The sequence below is a fragment of the Mugil cephalus genome, chromosome 9 (assembly GCF_022458985.1).
Source record: "Mugil cephalus isolate CIBA_MC_2020 chromosome 9, CIBA_Mcephalus_1.1, whole genome shotgun sequence".
NCBI classification, from domain to species: Eukaryota; Metazoa; Chordata; class Actinopteri; order Mugiliformes; family Mugilidae; genus Mugil; species Mugil cephalus.
The window spans coordinates 13,009,933-13,034,501 of NC_061778.1; the positions used below are offsets into that span (position 1 = coordinate 13,009,933).

General features: G+C 45.3%; 1 protein-coding gene across 8 annotated transcripts in view; it reads right to left on the bottom strand.

The window, feature by feature from the left end:
* Nucleotides 1-6,258: 6,258 nt before the first annotated feature.
* sik2b (salt-inducible kinase 2b) overlaps nt 6,259-24,569 on the bottom strand; it is a 43,295-nt gene continuing 24,984 nt past the window's right edge. For 2 of the 8 annotated variants that reach the window (XM_047593255.1, XM_047593261.1), the window contains 11 exons: nt 22,545-22,669; nt 22,109-22,232; nt 19,091-19,317; nt 17,690-17,842; nt 17,082-17,240; nt 15,297-15,528; nt 14,936-15,208; nt 12,945-13,102; nt 12,047-12,160; nt 11,745-11,836; nt 6,259-11,160 (listed from right to left, as the gene is read on the bottom strand). In XM_047593255.1, coding sequence (XP_047449211.1) covers nt 10,512-11,160; nt 11,745-11,836; nt 12,047-12,160; nt 12,945-13,102; nt 14,936-15,208; nt 15,297-15,528; nt 17,082-17,240; nt 17,690-17,842; nt 19,091-19,317; nt 22,109-22,232; nt 22,545-22,669 — 2,306 coding nt within the window. In that variant the 3' untranslated portion in view covers nt 6,259-10,511. Of the gene's footprint in view, nt 11,161-11,744; nt 11,924-12,046; nt 12,161-12,944; nt 13,103-14,935; nt 15,209-15,296; nt 15,529-17,081; nt 17,241-17,689; nt 17,843-19,090; nt 19,318-22,108; nt 22,233-22,544; nt 22,670-24,569 lie in introns of those variants that run through there. The other 6 variants (XM_047593260.1, XM_047593258.1, XM_047593256.1 and 3 more) reach the window with 6 other exon arrangements.

Sequence of the window (24,569 nt, forward strand, 5' to 3'; positions counted from 1 at the left end):
ATTCTGCTCACGTTTGGATCGCGCTACGACCCGTCGGAGACATTTTGTGTCACACAAAATCAACCCCACGGCGCTCGATGACATCTATGACTACGTCCCTGTTAACCCCGGCCATCACCGCACGGTGAACCACCATTTACCACTGATCCCAAACCAGTGATTTAACAGCATGAATGGATCAGCATCAGGGAAACTGGTCACTAGAAAACAGATGAATGGAGGTTTATGTTTGTCGGATATTAAAGATATGATTTTTGTCTTTTGATCTCACCTCCATAGGCATTATTGACTAAAAGATGTACAGTGGTAACGTTTTATCACACACACACCGATCAGACATAACATTAAAACTACTGACAGGAGAAGTAAATAAATAAATAAATAAATAAAATTGATCATCTTGTGACGATTAAATGTTCAGCTGGGAAACTTCTGAACCTGATGTTCATGAGGATGTTACTCAGACATGTACCACCCACCTACACCAGACCAGACACCCCCACCCCATAGCAATGAGACTGACTCAGACGCACACACAAACAGTTTAGGAACAACTCAAAAAACAGCACCCAGCCTCTAAATTCACCAGATCCCGAGCTGATCAACAAGCCTGATCCACTAGCTGATAGCTGATATTAGCCAGCATGTTAACATTTTGCCCTCAAACTTGACGAAGTTGTTAGAAACAGTCAAAATGGGCAAGTCCAAATTGTGATAGAGGCTAGAGGACTGAGTGAGAGCATCTCCAAAACACTGACTGTCAGTGTCTATCAAAAGCTGCACAAGGAAGGAAGGGGGACAAAACTGTGATCGGGTCGAGGGGGGGCAAGGCTCATTTAAGAAAATAATAACATGTAAAGAGCACATGCTTGAAATTACAGCATCCCTGGAATTAAAGAGGCACTTGCAAATGTTCTTTATTATAACGATAAACTGCTGGGGAATAATTCTCCCCCAATCACAGTTGTCTTTTCCTCGAGGACTTCTACCACTCCTCTACTGCAATCACTTCCTGCGTCTGCAGCAGCCTTCCTGGACGCCCTGATTACGAGACGGACGTGACGCGCTTTCTGCAGAAGATCTTTTCGGTCTTCTGCTGGATCATCCGGCAGAAACGTAGCTCGTTTTATCCTTCCCGGCGTAAAACCTCAAGTCCAAGGACGGCAGACACTTAACAGCAAACAACGTGTGGCTCGTCCGCTCGGAGGCCTCTGGAGAAGACGCGCAGATTCATTTCACATGCTCCCGGCCTTGTGTTTGCTCAGCTCTGACCTGACAGGCAGCTGTTGAGGAGATGAAAGCGCGGGTCTGTCTCTGGGCTGTTTTGGCCACGGGGAACCATGCGGAGCAGGGCACGATCTGCAGCTGACGCCCCTGACTACCTCTGGGGCGAGGAGCGCTGCGAAATAAGGGCTGGGCCGAGGATGGGCCTTTTGTCTTTCTGCAGTGCGTGAAAAACAAGTTTGCACCTCTTTTTTTTATTTATTAATCCTTGTGTAACGAGCTGTTTGCATCTTATACTTTTTTCACTTTTTTCGTTAGATGTATGAATATTATCGCTTTTATTTTTGCTGTATGCATCCGAGACATCTTTCCTTTTAGTTAATTATAAGTGAGCACTCAGCGGACGGGATTAGGGCGATGAATCACGCGGACCAGATCTTTACAAGGATCTCAGGCCTCCTCCTGTTTTTAGATCTCCCACCAGCCCTCCTCGGAGCCCCGCGGCCTCCCAGCCCTCCACTCCCCGGTTTTCACCGGTTCCTGACTGTGCGCGTTGTGCGCGTACGGGACCTTTTGAAGCGCGGGTCGCTGTCAGCACCTTCTGCTGCGGCTGAGTGTGAGGAGAATGTGGCATCTTCAAAGAAAATGGTGTGAAACGTGGAATCTTTGAGGCTGATAACAAAAAAAAAAAAAAAAATGCTTTTCCTCACATACATTTGTAAGCCGGTGATCTAAATGGAGAAGGAACATGACTTTGAACCCCATTTTTTAATTTTTTTATTTTTATTTTTTTTCTCCCCCTACAACCGGAAACCTTCATTAAAACGCGATTACTCGAGGGCGAGGGCTAATCCGGCCCCTGAATCCACTCAAGTTCACGAGGCAGTAATGAAACAGCAGCGGCCTATTTCTTCCTATTTAGATCCTGTTATTTGGGGAGGATGGGGTGGTGTGCGTGCGTGTGTGTGTGTGTGTGGTGGTGGAGGGGGGGGATTCAGCAGCTAGAGCCCTTGACTGAGCTGAGAGCCCTGACGTCAATGCAGCTGCCTCCCAGGACTGTGTCATTTATAATGAAAGGAGTCAAGCAAAGCCCCCACGCAGCCACACACACACACACACACACACACACACACACACACAGTTAGGTCACACGTTCCCAGGGTGACAAATGACAAACATCAGTCAGGGAGAAGAGGAACGTTGGCCCACTCCTTTTTTCTTAAGTCACCTTGTCGTTTCAGCCTCCTCCTCTTCTTCTTCACTTCTTATTCTGTAGTCTTTAAGGGATGCGGCCTGAGCTCATGCAACTCTTACCATCACACATCCCTCAAAGCATGCCATGTGTGTGTGTGTGTGTGTGTGTGTGAGAGACTCTTGGCTTGGCTGTAAAAACATCCAGCTCAGAGCCTTTTGCGGGACCTGATTTATTTTTTTTTCTCCTTCTTCCAGGCACTACTGGGTCGTGTGTGTTGGGATTTTCTGACTCCGTCCATCTGCCGGCCAGCATGTGTTCAGAGCGCATTCGGCGGCTAGGAGACGGGGAGGAGAGGAGGGGGACATATGCCTCTGAGTGCAGTTTGACCTTCAGTAAAGAGCTAATTTCATGTAAGACAATCGTTGGAATATTCTCACACACGCCCCCTTGCAGAGCAGCTGCTGCTTTTACACACTCCTCACTGCACAGCCTGTGTGCTCCTCTCCTCTGGGTTTTTTTTTTTATGTTTTTTTTGTATTATTTTTTATATATCTTTGTGCAGGTTTTGCTTCAGTTCTTCTATTCTCTGCGTTTATCTGCGAGCGTCTTCGTCTTCTTTTTGGTGCATCTCTAATGCTAGCGCTGTGATCTCCCTCTCTAAAGGACGCAGTAGGATGTTGTCATCCACCCTCCTCCCGTCGTCGTGGCAACCATTGATGTCATTACAGTATACTTTGTCCCGGCGACTGAATGGGGCTCCGATATTGTGATATTTCACAGAAGAAAGAAAGAAAGAAAGAAGGAAAAAGAATAATAATAAGGAGGGAAGATTACCGGCGTCTCTTCTCCTAACCACCCCCCCCCCCCCCCCCCCCCCCGCCCCCCCTATGCCCACCCCTGAGAGCATCTGTGACTGACAGCCAGACGGAGGTCTCGGTAGCATTGAATGCACACACAACTATAAATATCTGCACTTAACTGGATAAAACAAAACACAACAACACAAAAAAAAACAGTGTTGAATCCCAGTTTCAGGGAAACCTGCTGTGAGGTTGCACGTTTTTAAGTTATAATTAAGATGTGTCGAAACAGGCTTTACGTTTGTGTGATTACGCCGAGGACAAAGCTACTGTGGCCGCATTAAAGGCCACAGATGTGTAACGACAGCTGGGTGGACTGAAACCCGATCAGTGTGTGTTTCAGTCGTGTTTCAGACTTACCAGTGTGGCTCAGCGGCACTAACAGTGTGTACACACTCTGATCCCAGGAAAAGTAGTGAGACCCTAGTTTCCATGAACATGACCCCCCCCCCTCTCCACTCCTCTCCTCTCCTCACCTGCCTCTGGTGGTGTATTAGTGGGATTAGTTGTTCTCTGTCTGAGTGGGCTGATTGGATTGTCGTGTTCTCTCGACATGATCCTTTCTGCACAAGAGTAGGCAAAACCTCTGCTCTCAAACGACTCTCTGGAGGCTCTAAAAGCTCCTCTGTGCTCCTTCTTCTTCTTCTTGTCCTTCTCCTCTCGTCTGAGCCAATGCACCAGTCAGGTCTTGGCTCAGGACGGGCTCCCTCTTTCACCGTCAGGGAAGGTGTTTGAGTCTCACCTGGTTTGGTAAATATCGCCAGAGCGTCGCCATGGAGATGGACGTGGTATCAGAGCAGAGATCTCGGTTTGCGGTGTGGAGTCGGTGCTCATGTGCGGTGGGGGTTTATCACAGAAAGATGCAGCCTTTAAATGATCAGTTCAACCATATGACAGTAACAGTGGCCTCAGCGTATTGTCCTGTTTGGCCAATTTAACGTTGTTTGTCTCCAAACTTTTTGCTGATGACAGACGCTGAGGCCGACTTCTCCGTCCAACCTCCTCCGTTCCAGTTTCCTTTGCTCCTCGTTCAAACTATCCGTCTTCTCCGGGTAGAATCGTGGACACTGTTGTCCTGAAGAGAGTTTTCAAACCACCTACACATGTTCCTGCAGGTGTCTAAGCCTAAACTTCCTACCAGTCGCTGAGTGCGAGTGGTGAAACATTTTCAAGTTAACCATCTTGTTTCAGCTCTGGTTTTGGATGCACCATGATCTGGATTTCTGTCAGTTATTTGTGTCTTTGATCACTGTTTTTACTTTTTTTATTTTGCAGTTTATTTCTGGATAGATTTTAAAAACGGTACCACCTGGTGCACGAGTTTGTTTCCTTAAAAGCACTGAATTTCTAAAGCAAACAGAGGTTCATGAATTTGACTTGTTACTTCAACCCAAAAAACTATAACAGGTAGTTTTGGTATAAATTGTCAGTTATCTGTCTCCTTAATTGCTATTTTTATCATTTCTTTGGTAACATGACTTTTGCCATGTATTTTCTTTGGGGGGAAAGGTTCACTGTGATATTTCCACATCTTTTTAGACACTAATAGCCGTTGAAAGGTTACAAATATTTCCCAAGCTTAAAAACCTCAAATTAGGTGGCTGCTCGCCGAACAAGTCGGCGGGGAAATATTTGCATAACTTCATACAGTAATAATAACACAGTTCCATTAAAACAAGGTCAGAGCTGGATTGGGAGCCCAGGTAAGGAGCCCCCCCCCCCAACTTCCGTACTTAGTATTCATTGTGATGCCAGTTAGTTAGTGTTAACTTGATTAATTGCACAGTGGTTTGGGAACATGCACCGCTAAAGCAAAGCTGAAATGATTAGGGCTCGTCTGCCTCGTTACCACAAACGACCGGCCGGCTTTCACCTCAGGGCTGAGACTACAGACTCAAAACATCAGGTGAATGAGACATTCTTCTTGTGTCTTCTCGCGTATTATTGAACCAGAACACCAGTCTTTAATATGCACCAATCAGTCACAACATTATGACCTAATATCGTGTATGTCTCCCTCGTGCCTCCAAAACAGTTGTGACTCATCAGTGAATGGACATGGGGTCTTCTGAGGGTGTCTGGAAACAGGATTTTGTTAGTGGGGGGCTTTTGGGTCCTATGAGTTGAAGGGAGGGGCCTCCCTGGATCTTCCCACAGATTATTGATCATGGTATATCATCATTGATCATATGGGATCTATTTAATTTGGAGGTCAGGTTAACATCTTGTGCTGTTTTCCCATGTTTTTTGAGTTGTTCCTGAACTGTTTTTTTTTGTGTGTTTGTGTGTGTCAGGCTGCATCCTGCTGCAGTGTCATAAGAGCGTCTGGTCTGGTCTAGGTGGGTGGTACATGTCTACGTAACATCCACATGAATCCCAGGTCCAAAAGTTTCCCAGCAGAACAGTGAATTATCACAAGATGGTCAGCGTTATTTATTTCTCCTGTCAGTGGTTTCAACGCTGCGGCTGATCGGTTTATTAAAGACTCTTTCAGTCGCAGGTCTTAATTCGAATTTGTCACTGGAAATACGCAGCGCTCAATAAACTGTGACAGAATTTAAGGCAACAAAAGTTTAAGTCTAACATTAGAAAGTATAAATATTTAAATGACTAACAGGAGCGGAGCTGCAGCTCCCGCTGGGTCGTCCACCTCGGGTGCTTTTTCGTTCTGGTTGAAATGATTTCAGGTTGAGCCATGACTCAACAGTTTATATGGAGCGCTCGGTGTGATTCATTTTTCCAGGTCATTAACCCACGCCTACGCCACGGCACCCCGGGGCCCCATCAGACAGGCTGTAGTGTGAAGTCACAGGACAATTGGATTACGAGGAGAAGATAGCAGCGGTAGGATATACTTAAGTGTCGGCTGCGCTGGTTCCAATAGTGTGGATGAGCAGTAGCGGCAGTAAAAGTAATACACACTTGAAAGATGATGAGACACAGAAAAAGGAGCAACACACACACAGAAACAAGGCCATATTCTGTTCAATAAACCTTTTTAATCTCAACAGCAAGTTAGCTTATGTGTGGTCAACATCAATGAAGGTAAATATAAAACTGGATTTCTATTGATAGATTTTTTTTTTGTTGTTTTATCAGCAGGAGGTGAAATTATGATACTTGGAAACACATCCACTAGAATCTTCATGACTTTAGTCTTCAACTAGAGAAATATTGCTATAATACTTTTAAATGGCATACACTGATTGACCAACAAGAAACAACAACAAAACAAAACAAAAACAAAAAAAAAAAAAAGAAGAAGAAGAAGCACGGTAGAGAAGCTGACAAAGAAGCTCCAAAACTCCACACGGTGGGTCGTACAGGGAAACTTCTGAGGGACTTTGGTTTTGTACCTTTGTAAAACCTGGCTCTACTTACTTTCAGAGAAAAATAAAAATATACAGAACAGAAAGAAGAAGTCGAAATAAAAGGGTCCAACCAGAACTATTCAAAAATCTTAATTTAGATTGAAAATACGAAAAAAAAAAAAAAAAAAGTAAAAGGCACACTGAACACTATTCACGTTCAACACACACACACAAAAAAAAATATTCACCTCAGTGCAACTCGAGCGCGCACGGAAGATTCACTACAGCCCCTAACCTGTACAAAGAACACTCGTCATAATAAACTGAGAAGTGTTTCTCTTTCTTGGATTTAAAATCAACAAACAAAATAAAGTTTTACTATGTCTGGTCTTTCTTTGAAAGAAATCTGCTTTGTGTCCATTATTGGTGGGGAAGAGAGAGGAGAAAGGTGCTTCCTACAGATTTACGGCTCCTTTCATCTGCCAGGAAACGGCATGGAGGTGCAAACCTCCTCCACCTCCACCTCAATCACCTCCTCCTCTCTCGCTACATCTCTTCACCTCCTTGTTGTCAAAGTGCTCCAGTATTCCACTTCCACAGATCGTCCTGTAGCCGTTAGCCGTTACCATTAGGAAAATAAAACTATCATCAACAGGTTCAAGGAGAAATCCACCCCGTAACACTTTTTAGAAAGGCCAGAGTTATTGTTTTTTCATCTCGCAGCCGGCGTCATTTGGACTTTTGTTTGTAGGAGAGTTTCGGCATGACCAACAATCTGGGCGTGAGCTCATTACCGTCAATAAAAATGTGGGCGTACGTCCTTATAAACACGTCCAGCCTGCCGACTAGTTTGTAAATGTAAGGGCGGAACTATTAATGCAGCCGCAGGACCGGTTTTGCAACGTGTCTTGTTGCTGCTGCACGCTCTGCTCTGCTGAGGCCATTGTTGCCGGAGTTATTCAGCATCTCTGCCCATGTGCGCTGACGTTAAACGGCTCAGCGGTTGCTCATCGACACCGATCCTATGATGTAAAGCTAAAATGTAGTTCGACAGAAACGTCTCCTGTCTTCTATGTGCCTTTTTTTTTGGATCACAAGTTGCTCCCACGCTCACATTTAAGCCCTGTTTAATCATTTTATCAGTTCCGATGGAGGCCGACAGACCGAAACGTCGGCCCAATAAACAGTGTGGGAGCAACTTGTGATTTGTTTTTTTTGTTTTTTTTAGCGTGAACTTTTCTGGGGATCTGCTCCCAGCACCGCGCATTTCAACGAGTATTGTGATTGAGCCTTGTGTTTTTTTTGGATCGGACACATCAACCATTGTGAGCAGAACAACTGGGTTGATTATCTGGTCATTAGCTGCAGCTATTAAAAGCGTTTCAGGGTGGATTCTTCCCTCTCACACAGGGCCGCGACCACATTTGATCCACATTTTGTTGCCATCACTAGAGACCGTTGACTACAGAGACTCCCAATCTGGTTGTGAACTCTTTTAAGATATGTGCCCTGAGTGACTGCAGGCCGGCGTGACTGAACGGTGCTACAGTTTCACTCACGACCACTGAAGGTCACACAGTCTGGCAGATGGTCGCAGTGAAATAATCTCAACCTTGTGACGTTCATCCTCCAAATGAAAGTGTTTGTTTTGTCAGATACATCTGTGTGTGTCTGTGTGTGTGTGTGTGCTTCAAGTAGATTGAACACAGTCCAAGAGCTGTGAAAGAAAATAAAAAGAAAAGAAGATCTCTGGTCTTGTTGCTGGCTCGCTGTCAGTCAGAGAGTGGTGGTGGTGGTGTTGGTGGTGGTGTTGGGCTAGAAACAGTCAAAATCCAGTGTCAGGTGACTGATGTTCTGCTGCTCTTTGTCTCACAGCAGCCTCGACGTCAGAGAGGAGACATTCTTTAGTGAAATCGAACGCGGGGAATCTTTACGATAAACATAATTCATCATTAAAACGGCGCGGAGATTTGGCCGGAGCGTCGGAGGATGTAAACCAGAATCAGTCGGAGGAGAAAAAAAAAAAAAAAAGAAACGCTACAACTGCACTGAGGGAGGAGCACAGTCTGGGATCTTTTTGTTTGTTAGTCTGTTTGAATGAAGCCGTTCGATACAGTGTTTGTCTTTCTCAGTAATGACAACAAATGATGGATGCAGAAAATCTGAATTGTGCAAAAAAAACATACATGATCATACGCACGCGTGCACACACACACACACACACACACACACACACACACGGTACTGTGCAAAAGTTTTAAGAAATGCATGTTTCACAATCTTTCAAAACCACCGGGGAGGAATCTGATCGGCCTGCAGCACTGATCCCAGCATCATGGAGTCAGTCTGCAACTCCGGGATGCTTCCAACAACAAACCTGCCGAGTACCTTCGAAAAAGCTGTGTGCAAATGTACCGAGGAGGAAAACTGGTTCTGTTTTGAAGGCAACGGGTGGTCATGATGATTTGATTTTTGTATATATACTCTTTTTTTTTTTTTAAATGAATTCCTTTTGAATGCATCCTCAACTTAAAACGTTTGCACAGTGCCGTCGACACAGCTGTCTCCAGGCTTATCGCTGCGCTCCCCGCCAAATGAGAGACAGGGAGAGAAAGAAAGAGAGAGATTATCTCCTGGTTACATCATCAGCTCTAGTGATGTCACTGCTGACGACTCAAAGTGGTCCCCGGCAACCAATCGGAGCTGGCTGTTCAGGTGAGGCTTCCGTTCACGATCCCCTCCACGTTAAGGATTAATATTGCTTCAGTATTGCCACGAAAAAACAGAATAATATCGAACACCGCAACTCCTCAGCCTAGCATTTGAATTTTAATTACACCAGCCCTCATTTATCAGGCGAACGCATGACCCACATTTCGACTGGTAATGTCCTCACTGAGCTGAGCATAAACCTGGCGTAAGTGTGCACAATCGTATGGAAAGGGTGGTGAAAGCATTTCAGTAGTGTGAGGAATAAATCAGGATCAGTAGTTACAGCTTACAAAAAAAATACTCGTATGTCATATCCTACAATAATATTCTCATTAGTCATACTAAAAATAGCTTGTGTGTCACTGTTAAAAGCATAAATGTAGCATGTTTAAGGTATTTGTTGAGGCAAACGACAAAAGCTCTTATGTGAAGGAATAGTGTATATGCTAGTGTTGAGTCCTATGCATGACCACCATGTTTAGCCTGTGCACGTTAGTGTGTAAATAACATCTATAATCGCTGCATGACGAACATTTGAATGCGTGGTGATATCCATGGTACCGTGATAAATGAGGGCCACTTTCACTTGTTATTTTTTTTTTTTTCTACTGGAATCTTTAAAAAAAAAAATAAAAAATGCACGAAAATGTTTTGAGATCCAGTCTATTGTCGGCGTCGGTGTCCTATTTGAAATACAAAAAAGCACTGCCAGCCGTTGTGCTTTTGGTTGCCACTCGGTCAGTCCTAAAATGAGTCCACTTCCAAAACCATTTCTCGGCGAAGCGCCGCGCTCTAGCAGCGCTCCCGCGCCGCGCAGCACCACCCACCCCTCCGGGGCTGCGCGCCGCAAGTCCTCGCAAGTGGCACAAACGTACGTGACAACGGCTGCTTCGCCCCCGAGTCGGCGCAGACGAGCTCACATCGCGCCGCATGTCAGGCCCGTCCCTGCCTCGCAAGGCTGATGAGAACGAGAACAGAGGAGTAGAGGGAGAAAGGGAGGTAGGTTAAGGGAGGATTTTGGTAGAATGGTCGAGGTTCATCAACATCACAACTAAGAAATAAAGTTTGTATTAGTTGAACAGAAATTAACACTTCCTTCCCTGTTGCTACTCTTATGGCCTCCGCTTACATCTCCGTTCTCTCTGTTCTTAACGCCGTGTAGGTTCTCATTGCTTAATACTGCTTTCTTTTAACCCCCCCCAGCTGACTTTAGTTGACCAGTACAAAGCCGTGCTGTGAGTCCACAGTCTCCATCATCTCACTGTCCAGGAGGGAGTCTTGCAGCTCGGGTAGGCCCAGACCGTCTGACTGCCCCGAACCAGACAAGACTCCAGCCACGGCTCCAGCATTGGCCTCTAATGGAGCGGGTGGGGGCAGCGAGAACTCATAGTGCTCTGGTAGAAGAGCCTCGGTGGAAGGCCCCAGCACCTGCTGCTCGCAGCCCGCGGGGTAGCTAAAGCCCAGGCTACCGATACCAGCGTCGTGAGGGTGAGGGTGGTGGAGCTGGTGGTGCAGGTGAGAGCCGGGAGGCAGGTGTTGGATATAGTGGTGATGGCTCATGTAGGGATCATAAACCAGGCTCTCGCCCGGCTCCATCAGAGGACTTAAGCTGTGGCTGAATGGAGGCGAGGCCTGAGGACTGCCCTGCTGCTGGGGCTGAGGCTGGTGCGTGGCTGACATGGGGGGGCCCTGAGGGGAACTTTGAGACGCCGCGGGGTCCAGGGCAGAGCTGCCCGCCGGGTAAGATCCTTCAGCTATCTGCATCTGGTTGAAGTAGGCCTGCAGTCCCATGCCCTGAGACTGCTGCTGCAGGTACATCCTCTTCTGGTTCAGTCTGTAGGGAGGGCAGTGGCAGCTGCTTAGAACAACAGAAGTAACAACCAACATTGAATTTCCTGCATGGGGGAAACTTGTTGGTTCCAGACAACAGAATTGCTACCTGCATCGATATTTACTCTGCGGGAACAACTAACCAAACAGAGCTTAGAACACGGATTTAAGAATCGGGTGGAAAAACATCTTCCTACTGATCCATGAAAAATAGCAACGGAAAAATGGTGACAAGCGTGGATGAAACTGGTAAAGCAGTATTAACTATCTGCGTAGAGAAATATATGAAAAATGCTAATTGTCATCATATATTTTAGACATAGGGCAAGACTTAGGGCTACCCCCCTAAAATATATCACACGCAATGTTGTGACATCATCAAATTAAAAGGAGCTTCAAGTTGATTGTTAAACTAGTTGACTGTTTTCTTTCCGGGTTTAGTTCCTGTGAATTCAGTGCAATTTAGGATCTGGATATATCTGCAAATTCCAATTTGATTTACATGTTCCAGCAGTGAAAGGCCACCACGCATGAGCCAACAAAACAGATCAAACCATAAAAGTAGTGATAAAACAATAAAAGTGAGGAGGACACATCCCAGCTGTCATTTACCTGTGTTCCTGCAGCTGTTGCTCTAAGCTTCGAGGAGTCTCCTTACAGAAAAGTTGGCAGCTAGCAGGACTGTTAGCCAAGACGTTGGCCTTCTGGGCAGAAGAGAGATTGGGACTGATGACTGTGGTCAGGATATTTACCATGGTAACCGTCTAAAAACTGGTGGAGCTGATAAATTCCTGAATTTCCAAACGATATCACTCAGTGTTACGCAAAGCAGCCGTTAAGTCTTGATAAGACAGGCCTGTAATCAGTAAAAACCAGTTGATCATTGAATGTGGTGATGATGCGTTAGACTGTACCTGTAGTCTGTGAGTGAGGTACTGTGTCTCCAAACTCTGTCTGCGCGACAGGAGAGGTGGCTGCGGCCCACCCTGGTATAAAGCTAAGCCCTCCTGCTGCTTGCATGCCTCACCCTTCAATCAGAAACATCAAGCGTTAGAACAAGGGACATTCGTGCACGTGTCCAAAATCGCTAAAAGGGCCCCGATCTGCCGCTCTCCAGTCGGCTGATGAAGCCGTGTCAAGGCCCGGGTGCTTCATGGAGCGGTCTAACTGAATTATCTTTGCTGCCCAAATGCCTGTGCGATGACTGATCAACCAGATGCTTTCTCCAAATGACGTGTACCATAGGGATTACACATTAGGTAAATGAAATGAAAGCAAATTAAAAGCATGATGGGGCTCGAGTATCATAACCAACAAAGAGCTGCTTTATTGCATTATGAGAGATGGACCAAAAAAAGAAAAAGAAAAAGAAAGCAACAACTACTAGATCTCGTCTGCCTTTTTTTATTTTTTTTTGTTAAGTGTATATTTTCCCCTTTGCTTGTATGACTTTGTGTATATGTGTCTGTGTTTTTGTGTGACTGTACTTCTAATCGCTACTATGGGTAAGTCTGACTGATTTCAACAATAGCCGCATTCATTTTGGCCAAGGCTAAAGGCCCCAGGGGGACGGGAGACAGTAAACAAGCCACAGTTGGCTGCCTCTCCTGGGGTTACACAACAGCCGGGGGGCTTGGTTTTTTTTTTTTTTTTTTTTTCTTAGGGACAATGTGGTTTCAGGACAGTAGAAGGACTGAAGCTGAAAACGGGCTTTGGGAAGAGAAAGATCTTGAAGTGTCTGTGTGTGTGTGTGTGTGTGTGTGTGTGTGTGTGTGTGTGTGTGTGTGTGTGTGTTTGCGCAGCAGGACTAACCTCCAGGAGGTTGTGCAAGTGGTGCTGTGGTCCCAGGGGGCCCATGGCAGCCCCTTCCCCAGAGCCCATCTGCTCCACCAGCATCTGGACCTTGTTCAGCTCCAGGATGCCTTTGGTTCTCGCCAAGTTCTGAAGGTGCTGCCGAAAGGCGACCAGACCTGAGAGCACAAACACATCCGCACAAAACAAAGTATTGATTCCTGCACCTCATCAATAGAACCACTTTATAACCGGATGATGAATGCTCTTTCATTCCACAGGCTCAGGCCTCATCCTTGCAAACTAGTAAACCGGTTAGCACTTTTTTTTTTTATCACCCCTTTCCAACAATGTGACTGGATGTACGTCACAAGCTTGCTCCAAGTGTGGATTTGTGTGTGCACATGTGACTGTATCTCTCCGTGCGTGGTGTGCGCAATAGCAAGTAGCGCCGATAAGACCCATCCAGTGGTGACGAGCTGTGGCTGTGAACGACGGGACCTGACTCACTGTGATGGTGGGAGTTATTTAAAACCAGAGTCAGCAGTCTGACGCAAAAGAATCCACCGCATAAACACTCTCTAAAGAGGATTACGAAAAATAAATAAATTACTGCAAATACCAAGTGGGAGCACACAGTGCAGGCTGTCAATGTGGAGACAGGGTAGAGACACACATTTTTAAATTATAATTATAGATTCTACTTGGCTAAAGTGCAGGTGATTTACAGCTTGCTGGCACAGAATAAAGTAAAAAGGGAGGGAGGTAGATAGAGGTTGTTTAACACTCTCTCTTATATTTTGGCTCCTCTTTCCCTCTGATGTGGAGAAGAAAAAAAAAACCCTGCCTGTCACAGGCTGAAACTTTGAAAAAGAGAAAGAAAAGAAAAGCGAGACGAGGAATGAGCGGCACAGAGGGAGATGGGGAGTGAGTGAGCCAGAGAGGGATAGAAAGAGAAGGGGGGGAAGAGAGGAAGGTATGTGGGCTGAAACCTTCAAATATCCGTCTGTGATTCAGAAGGTGAATCATGCAGTCGTCAGAGAAACTGGAAAGGGTGAGAGAGGAGAAGAGAGAAGTAGGAGAAGAAATTGAGAAAATGTGTAAGATGGGGGCAAATGAGAGGGTGGCAATGAGTCGCTTTTATCTGCAAGCAATGCACACATATATACATTAGTGTGTGTGTGTGTGTGTAGAAGAGGGAGCAGCCGCTGCAGAGGTGTTGAATCTGAATATGGATCCTTCAGCATCACACATACGAGCTATGACACTTGATGCCTGTCATATCAGCGTTTACCTCACACTTTCATGTGACTGATGTGTGATTTCAAAAGTGATTCCAGAAATGTCTCAAAAGCATGTCTGAACAGAGACTGCGGCTACAGCAGCAGTATTGCAGCTGCGGTAAGATGTCTTGTCCTGTTGTCGGTTGTGTTGCATTGTGGTCTTCTGAGGCTTTTAGCAGCACTGCTCAACTGAGACCTCATTACTTCCGCAGACTCACAATAGACATCATCAAAATGGATGCAGACAGACGGATCTTTTTTTACTCCGCAAATTTTTCTTCCTTGTCAGAATCTGCCACCTGCATTACCCACAATGCAACTGTGACTTCAGTCAGAGATTTGGGTGTTGCATCAGCAGGAGCTAATGTAGCCTCAGGCATCTATCAACCAGAGATGGTGGGCTACAGATGCACAACCACAGGTTTCTGTTACTTTTATACCTGCAGTCTTCAGATGCATCCTAAGCTGAGATGCCTGTAAACAGGCATAGACGACAACAAGGCAGCTCCCATTCAACTTGATTTGTCTCTTACTGTCAGTGGTTGTGACAATATTAATCATATTCCTATGACCTTTTCTGCAATGTCACGTTACACAAACATTTAACCTTATGCATACTGAGGTTGATCTCCTCATGCATTTTACAAGGAAAATATTTAAGGAATGATGAAGTCATGTATTTATATCTAATTTGAGACACAGAGGTGAGCAAAGACGGTTGGTTCTGACCTTGGGTGAGGGAGGTATCAGAGGCGCGGCGTCCTTCTCTGAAGCTGATGGGTGAGCGGTTGTGTGTCTCCCTGTGTTGGGACGTCAGGGCAGCCATGGCCGGGTTGGCAGGCAGAGCACTCAAGAAAGGCGTAGTGGAGACGCCGGGGGCTTCACTGAGAGAGGGGGGATCCTCCAGCAGGCCGAGGTCGCTGTGCATGGAGCCCATATCGTAGCCGATGTCCGAGTCCACGCTGCCCATGGAGGGGTTGTGGCCTAGAGCAAATAATTTGCCTGGAAGGCGACATTTTTGTTTGATTTAAGTGCCCTAAAAATGTTGCCTTTTCCCATTAGATGCATGTAGAAGAGGGTGACATCATACCTTGGTTGGAAGGGCCAGGCTGGTTGGTGACCTCAGACAGGGTGTGTCGCCGCTGGCCAAATCGAGCCGTCTGATAGGCTGAGAGCAAGTGGGACGGATCATCCTCTGTGTCAGGCTCCTCAGTCTCAATGCCCTCATCAATCGATGTCTCCATCATGTTGCTAGGCGACGAGGTGGAGGACTTGCGGAGGACAGTGGGGGGAGGTAGGGGGTCCAGCAGACAGCCGTTTACCTAGATAGGAAGAGGGGGATAAAAGATACGGAAAGAGAGAACGGCAGCTATATGTTTAATACAGAAGGAAACGCAGCAGGACAAATTCATACCGGGACATATGAAAATTACTATTCATCAAATGGGGGCATTTTAAACACACAGAAGAAAACACAAGAATTCATCATTTGCATCGGGCAACTTGCGCACAAGAAGCTGACCACCATGCTGAGAATCGGGGCTCCATTAGTTACTCTCCTCGCTCTGTTTTCCCTCCACTCACCACAGTAGGTCTCATACTGGGAGAGAGTGTGTATGTGTGTGTTTGCTACAGCATGCGGGCCTGTGTGTGTTGGCGGAGAGCTGGAGGGTGGGGATGAAGGAATGCAGGGCCAGGAAGTGAGCTTTGACTGAAAGTGCCGTGTGACTGACACACACATAAAAATCACACACATAGATCATCTGCATGAGTTGCAGCAGTAACCGGAAAGCCTGGTGTTGGTCTAGAAAAAGCAACTTTGCCCAATTCCCCCATCTGCTTTCTGTAGTGTGCTGGCATAGGAATGCTATTACTCAACAGGCAGACACACACACACACGCACACTGAGGACAGGAGGGGAAAACTACGTTGAGAAACAGGCAAAAAAAAAAAGGGGCGGAGGTCATAAGGGGAAAGAGAAGTCAAACGACAAAGGAGAAGGGAGTGAATAAGAAAAAAAGAGAGAAGGATAAAAAAAGACAAAAGCTAGAAGAGAAAAGACGAGCTGTTGGCTGATGGGTAGGAAGTCTGGGCGACGAGAGCGCTGGAGCAGCGCTACAGCTTCCTGTCCATGTGTGTTCACTCAGCTCTGCATTAGGTCACATCATCATCACAGGACCGCTTACATAACCAGACTCCATTCACGCAGATAACACACACTCTGACTCTCTGCTCTGGCCTGCTCTCCGCTGCTTTCCAGCACACGCACAGTACAAATAATTCTTTTTTTGGAGGCAGGGGTGGAATGGAAAAGAAATCTCCAAGAATAAAAGTGTGTCTATGTGCGTGTGTGTGCGCTTGCAGCCCTGCAGGTGTGCGAGGCCATCAACTCAGACCACTGGTTTCTGTGTTCCGTAATAGGCGGTAAGTCCGACGACAGGCCTGGAGGAAAAGGTCGCCGGTTGGTACAGATAAACAGAGAAAAAGGAAGAGCAGAGTGTGTGTTTGTGTGTCCGTGTATGAGCCTTGGAGGACGGGCAGCTAGGACAGCTGTCTGTCTGATGCGAGTGCTGGCTGAGTGCTTACATAAGAGGACAACTCGGCTGCACTTTGGCAGGTTGACGGAGCAGGCTACCGCTAAAAACCTCAGAGGACCCTGGTGCATATGCAAACAGGCGTGCATGGGCATTTCTGACTCACAGTCAGTGGGTCTGATTAATAATGGGTGACGATGACTCCATAACCCCAACCTCTATAACCGGAAAAGTCAGATGGGAGCAAGCAATCATGTGAGGACACACACAAAGAGCCAAAAAAAACAAATATAAAACGTGTCCCCAAAGCCCCAATGTGTTTTTACTGGTATTGGACCTACTTTGGGCGTGTTGACATCCTCCACCATGAAATTCTGCTCCAGGGGACATGCAGTCTGGGGGAAAGTGAAAGCATCGGAAGAGGCTTGGGGCACAGCAGGGGAGCGCAACAGACGAACGCCCTGCGGGAGCAGACCCACCTGGGCTGAACCACTGGTCGACTGCAGAGAGGGAGAGAACAGAGACGCTTTGACACCACATCAAAAACACTTTCTTCAATTCATAGCCAACTCTTAACAGTGTCCTTGATAATAGCGCAATTACGGCAAAAAAGAGGTGCCGTGAATTTTACTTTATAATCCCAACGAGACAAGAAAGCCAGATCCGAGACGGTGAGGGAAATGAAAGAGGAACTGCACGGTAAGAAGGGGCAAAGAACAGAAAAGGATGAATAATGTAAATGAGGGAGACGCATTAAGATCAAGGCTGGGTGGAAAAGACTGCAGGAGAGAGAATGAAGACATGGATAAATGTATGAATGGGCCACGTCCGTCCCATTTGTTTGTTCCTGCTGCAGGTGTGAATAACGGAGCTTTGATCAGGGAGGCGTGGATGGTCATCTATACACATTATTCAAAACCCCCTCGTTGCCCCAGAGGCCCGCAATTACCTTGACGACAGTCTGTTCGGCGATGGTGCTGGGCCGTCGCTGGCGGGCGTCGAGCCTCTGTTCGACGGGGAAGCTGCAGCGATGGGCCTTGAGCCGCTCCACCAGCAGGTAGTAGATAGCAGCGAAGTGGTTGTAGCTTTTGTTTTGCAGAGACTGGAGGATGACAGACAACATAAATGGCGGTGTCTGTAATTGAAGTTATTAGTGAAGCTCACCTCCCATTTTGGATGACTGAACAGTGGCAGCTCTTAAAATATGGTGAGATCATTCTTTAATTATCCCTGCATGAAACTGGGTTATGGCAGTGGCGCTAGATAAAAATACAATACATGGAACGTCTTCAAAGGAATGGCTGCATGCACACAGAATACAGTGCAGATAAATTACAGCCTCTTTACCTCTGGGTTTAGTAGATCAAAAATGCTTGACCTACATGTTCACATGAGAAGGAAATATAACAACAAATAAACAGATACTTTGAATATAAATATCTGCATGATCTAATAGCCACTTTCAAAATGGTGAACTCATAGTTTTGTGAAGATCACTTTACTTATGAGACAATGCTAAGATGCAAAAAAAAAAATCTAACATGGAGAAGTACAGCTGTGCACTGTTCGCATTCTCTTAGAAGCTTACGAAATGTCAAACAATTTTCCCTGTGAGCTCCGATTATGCATCAGACTTAAGTGTGCAGGCCCCTCTTTACTCCAATTTGGCAATCTGTATATTTCATCTTAATATCTGAGCAGATCTGCTTCTTACTTAGCAACAGATGTACTTGAAAATCAGTAATATACAACTTAAATGTAACAAGTCTTTCAATCCCACGAACAAGCAAAGTGCTCAAGGTAACCAGCTGACCCTTTGCTTGCCTTCTGATTGGTCTGCTGACCACCAACCAGAAAGCTTCTACCCTTCATCAAATCCTGATGCCCTTATTACTGTTGCTGGTGTTAGCAACCGACCTAACAATGGCAGAGATTGAAAGAACTGATTGTCTTTTCACTGGTTTCTCTGTTTGGTTATTTCCTCCACTGTACCCACACTTGTCGTAAAGTGCATTCTGCAGGAGTTTGAAGAACCACAATTAGTCTAGAGGGAGTGGAACCATGCATCGCTTAAACATTTACACTTGACAGAGGCTAGGCGACCTCTTGTTGGCAGTCTGCAGACCAATCAGAAAGCCAACCAAGCATCAACTAGAGCCCTGGTACACAATCTGCAACGATCTGTTAGAAAGTTGCACCTCCACCATGCTGCACGGATGAACGCAGTGAATGCTTTTTTTCCATATATTAAAAAAAATAGTGTTATGCATATCCACTGTTATCTCCTTCCCAGATGTCACATCTTCACATGGGCTGTTAACCCATCTCATACTTCCAGCTCGGCCCTCACCTCTATGGTCTTGTGCTGGTCGATGCCGAGGCTGTGCATCAGACGGAGGACCTGCTCGCTGTATTCTCCTACGCCGGCCTCTCCCTCCGTAGACAGAGGTTGTTGGTAGAGGACAGGCCTCTGCACTGGAACATCCAGAGCCATCCACTTGTGCTCCTTAATCTGGGCCACAGAAAGGCGCTTTGACGGGTCCAGGACCAACATCCTGCGGATCAGGTGCTCACAGTCTGCAAAAGGTGGGAACAGCAATCACAGAACATGTGATGCGGTTTATTTTTTATATATATATATATATAAATACATATACACCTTTTTGATCACCACTTGTTAAAAAAAGAAGTTGTTGTTTATGCTTGCTAATGCTAAGCCCTTCTTGTATAAGCTGTGATGAAAGAAATTAAGCCATCATCAAAGCGGTCCAGCTGAAGTGGGGCAGAAATAACACCTTTAAGAGCTTAAAATCTGCAGAATTCTTTCTTAGTTTCTCCTACCGTCACTTGTGAACAGTGTGACTCCACTCTTTTCTTCTTTCCGTCCCTCCTAATGAGAGCTCCTCACCTCTAGTTAATGGCTAGATGAGTTTGACGTCAGACACAGCTGGGTTCTTAACAGGATTACAGTTCCCCTGGCTGTGCCGCTTCAGCCTCCCTGCTCCCCTACTGCCTGCACCGCATTCCTGTCTACCACACGGCATCTTTACGCATTTAGTCTACTGCCGTGGTCTTAAAGCAAAACAGGTGTGCGTTCAGCAAATAAGCCCCACAGTTATTTCATTTATTCTTAATACATATTTTTTTTAAATATAATATTTTTAATGATAACCACTTCATGGCTTATGTGTTTCAGAAAACAAAACATAATTCTTTGTCTTTGTTTTTACTGCTTTGGAGACTTTAATTGAAGAGCAAAACAACAAAAAACAGACATCAGACTTTTCAAGAGCTGAAGGTGAGTTGAATGTTCCACGTTCAACCTTCTGCAGTTCACATTTCTGCCTCATTCTCCTCCTCCTAACAGTACTTATCATTTTTTTCTTCAGCAGTTCTTACCAAGAGCCCAAGGACCTGTCTGCCAACATTAACTCCCTGCTGCACGTTCTTCTCCGTTGCCCTGCTGATCTACTAATGTCTGCTTACATCACATTATTTCTACCTCGCGCCTGGTAGTTCAGCCAACTCATTTTTTACCCGCCCATTATGTGCATAACCAGCGTGCCCTTCACTGTACTTTTGCTTCACGCTGCGGCCTCTTAGCAGCTTATGCAGCTGCTAAGATACAAACTGCTTCAAAAACAGTTCAGTACAATGCACAACAATTTGTTTGACCCAGAAGTTACTCAGACTCTGCTGGTTGCTACAGTCCTGTTTATAGCAACAGCTGAAGCTGAGCTCTTACTAACCACCAGGGAAGGTTAGACTATGTAAAGGGGTCGACGCTGCATAACCACGCAGCTAGAGGGCTGATTGATTGACACTCTGTTCTTAGCCAGTACATTGCACCACCATGACTTCACCAGAGAACCATCCAAGTTAACACTTGAAGTGCCTCAGCGGTGTAAATCTAGAGACATTCCCCCAATGAAGGGGAATAGTGTTGCACTGTGTTGCAAGAAGCTGAGGAGCAGGCTGAGTTTACGTTGTATATTTCAAGTTTAAATCAAAAAGCAGCTTAAAAATATCAGACTATAACTAATACATGAATTCATTAATGTGAACATATTGATATTTGAGTGTGGGAAAAAAAAAACATCCCATTTGGTTCCGTGTGGGCCACGACAGGCTGCACACAGCCTGCGCAATGTGCAACATCCTCTGTATACAGCTGCAGGTAACTAAGTAGGGAGTAGACCACAACATGCATAGTGCTCCGATGATCTAGAGGGAGTTTAGGGCGCAGTGCAAGGCCGTGCTGCGTACCACAGTGTTGGCCGGTGAGAGCAACTACAGGAAATAAGATGGACTGTTTCTGTATGAAGAAATCAGCACACTATGTTCTCCTTGTTCAGGGAACAGGGGCTGGACTGGGGGTGGGGAGGCGGGTTCGAGTGTCAGTCTTGCCACGGAGCTGACATTTCACTCCTACATTCCCCATATGTCCTAATTGTTTCAAGGTCCCGAACAGGAGAAAAAAAAAAAAAAAAAAAAATCCAGTCAACTCTCTCACTACACCTCATGTGGAGAACTTGCTTCAGACTTACAGATGGGATACTGAGAAAGAAGACGAGAGAAACAGACAAGGCCACAGACGGACAGGAAGATGTCTCACAGACAGCGAGCATGAGTCAAACAGATATACAAACAGATACACAAACAGACAGAGTCTTCTCAGAGGGGTAGATAGGCAGGCTGCTGGAGGGCTTCACTGGCCCTTCCCCAGGTTACATAAACAGCTCCAGCTCTGGAGTTAATCTGCAGTCAGCTAGCTAGCACAACCGCTGTTACTTTTAGGGTGACGCTGTAACATCTGTAGTACAGGGACTACAGATGAAAAACAGCCTCTTTGCGAACTCTGGTACATTTACAGTGATGTTCATTAATGTGCACTGTCCCTGTTAAATAAACAAATAAATAATAAAACAGCAGGGCTGCTATGAGGCGGTTAGCCAACCTCGTTCACTCTGCAGCCTGCACACACATACACCCGACGACACACATCACAGCGGACAATGACAGAGGACCTCGTACTGTATCCCCTTCAAATGAGCGTAATGCTCCATCGCTAATGACATGACCTCCTGACTGGCTGCAGCCACAAGAGAGTCTGCAAGCGAACATTCAGCGGTACAGTGACTCAAATTGGAAAGCGTGATCTGCTCGTATGTGCGTCACTGCTCCTCACAGGAATTTTCATGCCATATTTTCCTCAATTCGACTGTGAAAAAAAAAAAAAAAAAAAAAAAAAACAGTGGAAGGTGTCTCACTGATATTCTGCTGGAATGTGAGGTACTGATGTGTGGGGGTTGACTCAGCCTGCTATCTTATTTAATATCCTGAAGAGAGTCAGCTCGTCTTTTCTTACCTTCAGTCATGAAGTAGGGGATCCGAAACCTTCCTTCTAGGACTCGTTGTCGGAGAACGGGCAGTGTGGGCCCGTCAAAGGGCAACGCACCACACACCAGCACATAAAGCACCACACCCATACTCTAGGAAAATGAAAAGATGAACACACAGAGGTCAAGGAAGCACCCATATGCAAGGGCGCGCTAACCACAAATTTACATGGAAAAAACACGATTGTGACATAAAGACTAAAAAAGAATGTGTTTGGGAAATCACACTTAACATCATCACAGAAGCACATTAGAGGAACATAACTGGCTGACTGTAAGGAAACTATTTCTATAGTAGCTTACCAATTACTCTAATAATAAAATATGCAGCCCAATCCTTGTAACTGCAGTTTTAATGATTTATTAAAAAGTTGCCTGTAAGTTTTATGCAATCAGTCGTCTTACCCAGATGTCCAGCTGTGGGCCCTCATACTGCTGTCCCTCAAAGACCTCTGGAGCAGCGTAGGGCGGGCTGCCGCACCATGTGGCCAGAGGCTCCCCAGGCTGGAAGAAGTTCCCGAATCCAAAATCTACACGGAGAAAAACATGAAAGGTGAGGAGGTTAAAGAGGATTTGAAACATTAGAAGTTTGTTGATATGGTAATGACCCACAAAAGACATGCTTATTTCTACAAAAAAAAAAGTCAGTGTTGCCTGTGATTGTGAAAAGGGAAGACGTGAGGCCCTAAAGCGGTGGTGATTGCTGAAGTGGTTAAACCGTATAAAGAAAATGAGAGAGAAATGCACTGTGAGCAGTAGGTTTTGCATAATGTACAATGAGGAACAAACATTTTTGTAGAATGAGGAAATTTGTATGAGGTAACCTCCCCCAGAGACTAACATGAGGTCAACGCTCCCGTGCTCTGACTGGTCGTCCGCAGAACAACTAAAAAAGATTTTAATCTTCAGAGGGGAAAAGACGGAGAACTCCGACTTTCATAAATGCACACAAAGTGCCGTGAAGTTCGCGTCTGCCATTCATTAAAATCCAACTAAAAGCTGCTGTAGAATCTGCCAAATCACACTGAGCCAACTTATGTGCCTGCACTCACTCAGCCAACCCATATTTTATATTAGCTCATATCATTTTCACACATGTTCCCTCTATCCCCGTGCCCTTGTTCTCAGTTCTTCTGCAGTAAATGATCTTTTGTCTTGCTTTTTTTTTTTTTTAAAGAGTAGCTATGAGTTCTCCTTTAATAGACATAGAGAAACAGACATAAATAGACATAGGAACTTATGCAAATGCATTCGCTTCATCTTGTGGTGTTGAGTGTTAATAAAAGTGATTGGTGGCTCTATCAAAAACAATAGATATAACTATTCCTTGTTTAGCTTCTTATCAATGGCACAGTGTCATGGGACCAGACAGATACAGCACCAGACAATCAAATGACCCCCTTAACCCTCCACTCCCACCCTTTTTCCATGCTCTGAAACAGTTACATAAACAGAACATAAAATTACAGCAAAACAAATAATAGATTTGAAAAAAAAAAAAAAAAAATCCTGGTTACATAATGGGGCTTGGAGATGATGTGAGTTCATACACAGACGCACAATTAACACTGTGTGAGAAAATAACAGACAGAATGTGTAACGAATTTCCTCTTTGTGACGCTTCGCAATTGATTCAAACGATGCATCAAATTCAGATTTAACACACACACACAGATGGCACACAACCACACAGGAGCTCTCATTGTGTGCGGATACCGTTAACATCGTTAAATCATCAGTGAATCTATGAATTATTTCTAGAATTATCTGTACGGTCTATAAAAAGACAGGACATTGGCAAACCGTTTATTTTGTGCTTTTTGTCAGACATACCGACCCGAAACCCAACAATATGCTATTTATAAATCTAAAATCAGTAGCACATTAGCAGCACTTTATTAAATACAGAATTAATGCTGTGTGATGCATCAGGCCTCATTATAACACAAAAGTCTCAGAATAAATACATTTTTTTTGGATGCTGTCGAACAGTGCTGCGTTATAAAAGAGAGAATCTGTTATTTAGCCTGGCATCATTGACTTAAAGTTCGTTGTCCAATCTTGTTATAGCACCGTGAACTGAACTAAAGTGAACTGAAAGTATAAAACTGAGATAAGGAGCAAGTTTTTAAAAACTGGAAGCTGCAACACTTAAATACAACTTAAGTTATTCTTTTTTTTCTCTCTGATGACTAATTGTGTTTGGCTCTAAAATGTGAGGCGCCTGGAGTTAACACTGTGCCATTTCTAGAAGGCGACCTTTGCTTGCTGCAAGTTCTATGTCTGTCTCCGCGCATCACTGTCGATTTCAAACATAAAGGCAAAATACTCGAACGACGAAGGACCTGGAGCCGTGATCCGTGTTTTGACTGTACACAAAAAAGGTGCGGGAGAGTCGAACACGCATGAGAAATCAAGAGATCAGCCCAG